Source organism: Engraulis encrasicolus, chromosome 12 (assembly GCF_034702125.1).
Source record: "Engraulis encrasicolus isolate BLACKSEA-1 chromosome 12, IST_EnEncr_1.0, whole genome shotgun sequence".
Taxonomy (NCBI): Eukaryota; Metazoa; Chordata; class Actinopteri; order Clupeiformes; family Engraulidae; genus Engraulis; species Engraulis encrasicolus.
Window position 1 is genome coordinate 6,762,606 of NC_085868.1, and position 6,854 is coordinate 6,769,459.

Sequence of the window (6,854 nt, forward strand, 5' to 3'; positions counted from 1 at the left end):
ATTATGTGGCAACCTATAGTGGAGGCAAAATGGTCTACAGAGATGGCAATGCAGCCTTTGGTGAAGACAGAGTGGTCTAAAGACGAGTGGCCTTCGGAGGAGGAAATGTGGTCTTCAGAAGCGGTGAAACAGTCTACAGAGAAGGTAAAGGGTCCCGAGGACCCTTCAGAGCAGAATGCAAAGCGAAAGACACTGGATGCAAGTTGGTCAACAAAGGGATCAAAGTCATACACAAAAAAGAAGGTAACATGGTCTTTGGAAGTGGAAAAGCAGTGTGCGGCAAAATGGTCTATGGAACAGTTGGAGGAGGAAAGACAATCTTCTCTGCTGATTCCAAACCAAACGAGACCAAATTCAGAAGAGAGGGACAAGCAGAATATTGAAGAGGCTGAGCGGCCTATGGAGGTGGCAAAGTGTTCAAAAGGGGTGATGAACCAGTCAATGGAGGAGAGAAATTTGTCTTTGGAAGAGGTGGCATGGCCCCTGGAGCTTAGTGCAAAGCAAGACACAGTAGAAGCGAAGCGGTCTACAGAAGACTCCAAACACTTTACAAAATGCACAGCTGTGGTGAAAGGGTTTACAGAAGCGGCAAAGTGTACAGCAGTGGTCAAGAAGGAGCCTACAACAGAGCCTAAGCTGTCTCAAGAGGAGAGGTTTTATACAGCGTTCGCAAAGTGGGCGAAAACATCTTCTGAGGTGGTGAAGTCTACAGGGAAGACTCGACAGTCGAAGACTCGACAGTTTTATGCAGAGTTTGCAAAGTGGGTGACACTTTATACTGAGGCGGCGAAGGGGTCTAAGGAGGCAAAGCGGAACATGGAAGATGTGATGTGGACCCCCGGAGAGGTGAGGGAGTCTTCAGAGCTGAGGGCAAAGCAAAATATAGCGGAGGCAAGGTCGTCTACATGTGGTACAAAACCATATACAGGAGAGAAGGAAAATATGAGCACAGCAGAGGCAAAGAGGTCTACGAAGGTGGCAAAGGAGTCTACAGAAAATGCAAGGGGGTCTAAAGAAGAGGCAAAGCTGCCTGCCGAGGTTTTAAGGCCGTCTAGAGTGGTGGTAAAGGTGTCTACGAGCTGTCTAAAGCGGTCTGTTGAAGAGCTGACTTCCGGAGAGGAGATGAGACAGTGCCCAGAGCAGAGTGCAAAGCGAAGTAAAGTAGACGCAGAGGGATCCCCAGACAAGAAGGCAAATCGATTCACCACGTTTGTGAACTTGTGTATAGAACAGGCAAAACAGTCTACAGAGGTTTCAAAGCAGTCTGCAGAGGAGCTGAATCTGTCTTCAGAGGTGGCAAAGTGGTCTATGGAAGAGGTGACTCAGTCCCTGGAGGAAGTGAGACAGTCGCCAGAGCAGTCTCCCCGGACTGCGCCAAAGCAAAATGGAGAGGACGCAAGGTGGTCTTCAGAGAGATCCCAATCGTATACAGAAGGGAAGGGAAAGTGGACCATCATAGAGGAACGGTGGTCCATGAAGGGTGCAAGGTCATATACAGACAAGAAAGCAAAGTGGCCTGCAGAGGAGGTGAGGGAGTCTCCGGAGCAGTCTTCCGGGAGTGCAAAGCAAAATGGAGAGGACGCAAGGCGGTATTCAAGGGGATCACCGTTGTACAGTAAAGAGAAGGCAAAGTGGACCCCAGCGGAGGCCAATCGCTCTGTGAAGGTGGTGAAACGATCTACAGAGGAGTCAAAGCGACCCATGGTGGAAGCAAAGCGATCTACAGGGGAAGAGGAAGCAAAACTATCTATGGAGGAGTCAAAGCGACCCATGGTGGAAGCAAAACGGTCTAAAGGGGAAGAGGCAAAGCGCTCTAAGGTGGATGCAAAACAGTCTAAAGGGGAGGAGGCAAAGCGTTACAGAGATGAGACGAGATGGGTGGCACAGACTGGTCTGAAAGGTGCGCTGGCTACATGGACACCAAGACCGAAAGGTACCACACAGACACACACACACAATTTTTTATACTTGTCGAAAACAAAACCGCTGCAAGTACTTTGTATTTATCTGTTGATTATTTTAATTGTCAGTGTTGCTATTATTATTATGCTTATTGTTGTTCAGGGGGTATAGCCTATTGGTTTGTCTTGTAATCACTACGAGGTTAGTAGGAGGTAGGTTCTTCCTACTAGTAGGATGAATGTGGATGGCCTTCTATACCCTTATCCATGGCTTAAGTGCCATTGAATAAGGGATGAATCTTTATATATTATATTTTGTACTGAATACTCTCCCTTGTTTTTTTCCCTTTCAAATCCTGCAGATCTGCAAATGAAAAAGGGACCTTTCCCATTTGATTCCAAGAAGGTTTGGATCATTGGCGATGCCCTGATGTTGGCGCCCCACGAAAACAACAAGGCGGTCCGTCTTGTCGCGGGGGGCATCAAGTGGAAGCCGTACTGGAAGCCCCTGGCCGATGTGACCTTGGCCAAGGTTGTGGAGCAGCTGCTGGAGCGGGAGTGCTGCTGGCCCATACCAGACATGCTGATCGTCCACCTGGGATCGTCCTGTGACATCCCCCATGGGGACCTGGAGCAGACCCTGCAGAGGATCCAAGAGCACCTGCTCATGATCCACAGAGTCTTCCCGCAGAGCCTCCTGGTGTGGTCCGACATCCTGCCAAGGCCATGCACACAGTAAGAATATTCCATTTCAATTATGCCTATTCACCAGACACTTGTCCGAACCCTAACAAGATTTGGCATCAGAAAAGACCCACAAAAATGTAGTAGTGAATTGACAACATGACGCATCAATTTGACTGTCTTGTCCCTACGCTATGGCACAATGACTAACCATTTTGATGGCACTGACACGTTCATTGACACAAAATCTTGCTTCTGAGAGACGAACTAAGGATTTTGAGCAAGAGACTGAGTTTTGCAGGTCATCCGCAGTGTTTTGCCATTTGTTAAAACTGTTTTAGAATGGACAATATAATTTGCAGATTGCGAGAGATTTGAGAAATGCACCAAAGCATTTGAGAAAAAAACTACAACTTGTACTTCTACGCAACATTGCAGAATTGAAATTACACAGGCTCTCTGCAGAATTTCACACTGACTCTTAACTCCACTGTTAGAGTAATTTGAGGCGCCACAGTAACGTAAATACTCTGGATTTCAATAAGATCACATTGAAAGATTGACAACCCTTTCTTCACTGTGCAGGGAAACAGCACCAGGCCATAAGCCCACTGACAGCACTGACCTGGCCGGTAGCCTACACGAGGTGAATCAGAAGCTGTACACTATGGTCAAGAAACTTGGAGGAACCACCATCTCCCATGAAAACATTCACCCCATTCACTGCGACTGTGATGGCCGTACGCTCTCGGACGACGGTGCACGGTTATTTCATCGCAACATAGTCAAGTTTGTGGATGCCTGGAAGTGGGACAACAGCCCCAGGCGACGTGCAAAGCCCCTGCCCAAGCCAAAGAGACCGGCTGGTCACGGAGTTACAGGTACAGGTAACACACAAGACTGTGTTTTTAAAAATATATATATTTGAGTGTTTTAGCCTAACCCGGGTCCCTGGTGCAACTGTTCACTGCCCCAGCCACTTAGGGTGACCAGCTGTTCGGACTTCGGCCGGACAACCCCGCCCCTTAACTTTCTAACCTAGCGTCCTCGCGCCGTACCCATTGCTTCGACTTGCGGACTCCCCGCCTCCGTGGAGAAAACGGTGAAGTCGGCATTCTAAACTGTAGGCAGAAATCAGGGAACAGCGCTGCCATTTTACCTCAGACTAACTCAGCTGCCAACAACAGTTTTACTTGGGAAGGATTTTCGCATTTCATTACCTCACTCCGATAAAGGAGTCATCAGTAGGCTACCACTAACTTAATGCTGTATCAGAGACGGCAGGTTACGATAGACAAATCCTTCCGTTGTTGTCTGTATTATTTCATAAATATTTTTTTCATGTATTTTGGGTAGTCATGCATGCGTAGGTCTCTAATAGCCAAGAATTAATTTGATTTACTTTACTCAAAGTTGGTCAGAAGTGTGTATATCAGTGGTGTTTTAATGGAGGCAAACAGTGTTGCCAGATTTTCTACGACAAATAAGCGACTGACGTCCTAAAAACAAGCCCAAAAGAAGCGACTGACGGGCGTTGTGAAAACAAGCCCAAAAGAAGCGACCGAAGGGGTGGGTCGTCAGTCGCCTGCCTAGCCAGGGAAGACCTTACTCTTAGCGGGGGTCTGCTTGGCAGCTAAAATCTCCAAAAGTGACCACAGAAAGTGAGAGTTAACAATGCTGTAGTAGGGTCACTTGTACGGATGAGTGAGAAAAAAACGAGTTGCCATTGAGAAACACATTCAAATCACCGGCAGAGCAGGAGAAAACGGCAAGCCCAACCCTGAAAAGAACACGCCCATAAAAACGCAACCCGCTACTTTACAAAATTAAAAGGGACTGCGCAAAAAAAGAAGCCCAAAGTGGCTTATAACAAACAGAATTGGCAACACTGGAGGCAAACCGCGTCTTCGCGACATAAGGCGACAGCAATAGGCCTACAGTTAATTCGCTGTGCGAAGTCTGGGGTTAAATTTGCAGTAACATAGCGGCCGCAGATATCGAAAACGCGACCGACTGTCAAGGTCTAGTTTGCGTCAATGACATTGCCTCGCATCTCGCGGCCATAAGCAAAAGGCTAGGAGGAAAGGAAAGACAAAGAGAGGGACACACGGACGTCGTGAACACGTCGTAAAAACGGACCAATGGCCACCCTACAGCCACTTGAGCCACAGCCAAGATGACTGGATTAGTCTTTGGATCCATAATCTTCCATGAATATTACATTGTGAGACCATTTTTTTTGTTGCGCTGTCAGAAACTGATCAACTTATTCTAATTATCAAAAATATAACCATGAATTTGATGGCATACTGTATGTTTTGCTTCAGCATTTACATTGTATGCTGACATACATCATGTCTATCAACTAGTTGAGAGTATTCACAATGTTTCACACTCTTAACATGAAAGTCATTTATTCATATCTGCAGCTTCATCTCAATTTTGAGACTAGCAATAAAAAGGGGAATTCATGTGGTTGTTATAATACAATTTTTTGACTGTGAATGACACTTGCACCTTGTGTGGCAACCAGAAATAAAAATGACTTTGTGTTCTTTAAAACACCTTCAATACATACCACATTACTGAATATAATGTGAACATTGTTGTTGATGTTGTTTTGTCCTCCTCAGGCACTGGTTGTCAGAGGGCCGCTCAAGTGGTGTGGATTTGTGGGGACGGATTCATTGCCCGGGCCAGAGCATCTGCCTTATCGCTGGGCATTCCCCTGGGACACGGCACTGACACATTCCAGGTGGTTTGGAAAGAAGTCCCCCAGATGATGAAGAAAAGGTTCACGCCCTTCCTGCTGAAGTCAGAGGACAAGGTCATTCGCCCTCCAGACATGGTCATCCTCTATTTGTCCGACTGTGAAGTGAGGAGAAGAATGGCAGAGCTAGTGAGCAACATCAGGAGGGAAGTGACGTTACTGCACCGCATCTTCCCAGAGTGCCTAGTCGTCTGGTCTGAGGTCCTGCCAATGTTGCTTCCGGACTTCACTGTGGCCGCTGACATCAACCCCAGGCTGCATGCTCTGGTGAAAGAGCTGGGAGGAAAGGTCATCACGCATGACAACGTTGAATCCTTTTACAATGCCAAGGGCCAGACCAGGGCTCTGACACAGAGGGTGATCGAAAGGGCCAACCTCAACATCCTGAAGTTTGTTACTAACAACACACAGCTCAAGAGATAAACGTCTTATTCCATTACTCTGCACAAGTGCGGCCCTAAGAAGGCCTCGCCTTTGTTTAAATATTTTCCCCTGGTTTTAATTATTAGAATATCTGTTCAAAAATGTTAACTTTGTTTTTTGTTTTTTTTCATTTTTGCTGAAATCCACCAATGTCTAACCTCACCATCTTGAAGTTTGAGCTCAAGTGGAAGATGGTGGTCAACACCTTTCTTTCCAATATGCGGACTCCTGTCCTCGGCCTGCGCTTGTGTCCTCGTGTTTCGCTGACGCCCCGCCTCCTTGGACAAAGCAATTAGGTTCCCTGGCTGTCAGCCTCGCCACAACACATTTTGGGGGACTATCCTTCTTTCATCATACTGATTGCAAATTACAAAATGACATTAGAATTTCGCTTTTGTGAGATATTGAAATACACTTCTGTCGTAGGTGACGTCATTACGAGGCCACGGGCAGGCCAGGGAGGACGGGAGTTAAGATATTAGAAAGAACCACTTATCTTAGCAGCTCAGCAAGTCCTGGCCATGATGTCTCAAGCTCTCCACCACTGCACTTAGCCCAAAACCGCAGCTCAAACCCACCCCCCTATCGCAGTACTCTCTATGCTCATATTGAACAGTTTAAGACTATCAAGATCTTGGGTTTAACTTGAATTCGAGGTTGGAGCTCAAGAGATTCATATCTTACTCCATTACTGTGCAGAAGCTCACCCCCAAAATTCCTCAGGTTTTGTTTTAAATGGTTTTCTTGTTTGAATTAAGTCTGACGCAATTGCACTTGCGCAATTATAAATTATTATTAGAAATTCTGCTCAAGCGTCTGTTTTTGTTTTACTTTTGCTCAAAAAGATACCACTGTGCCCATGAGACTCCCAGACCACTTTTTCAAATCTACTTGGAAACTCACTCGTCCTGTCACGCTCTTGCTCATGAACATACTTAGAGCTATCAAGAAGACTTCAATTTATTTGTATGTGATTGACATAAGCCACTTATTTTTTGTTCATGTTTCGCTTCTTTTTTGACTTTTGAGAATAAGAGAACTTGTGTTTGTATTAAAGTAACTTGTTTGAAATATTT

At 46.1% G+C, this 6,854-nt stretch overlaps 1 protein-coding gene across 1 annotated transcript; it reads left to right on the forward strand.

Moving 5' to 3' along the window:
• The first annotated feature begins 288 nt into the window (after positions 1-288).
• On the forward strand, positions 289-6,854 carry LOC134460012 (uncharacterized). The gene is made up of 4 exons (XM_063212499.1): positions 289-1,933; positions 2,264-2,636; positions 3,171-3,466; positions 5,219-6,854. Exons 1-4 carry the CDS (start codon positions 292-294, stop codon positions 5,776-5,778), a joined length of 2,871 nt encoding a protein of 956 aa, XP_063068569.1. The 5' UTR covers positions 289-291; the 3' UTR covers positions 5,779-6,854.

Excerpts from the sequence above, each read along its gene's own strand:
- LOC134460012 (XM_063212499.1), top strand. The coding sequence starts at position 292 with ATGGAACAGTTGGAGGAGGAAAGACAATCTTCTCTGCTGATTCCAAAC. Across the intron at positions 1,934-2,263 it reads ATGGACACCAAGACCGAAAG|ATCTGCAAATGAAAAAGGGA; the intron begins GTACCACACAGA and ends CAAATCCTGCAG. Across the intron at positions 3,467-5,218 it reads GGCTGGTCACGGAGTTACAG|GCACTGGTTGTCAGAGGGCC; the intron begins GTACAGGTAACA and ends TGTCCTCCTCAG.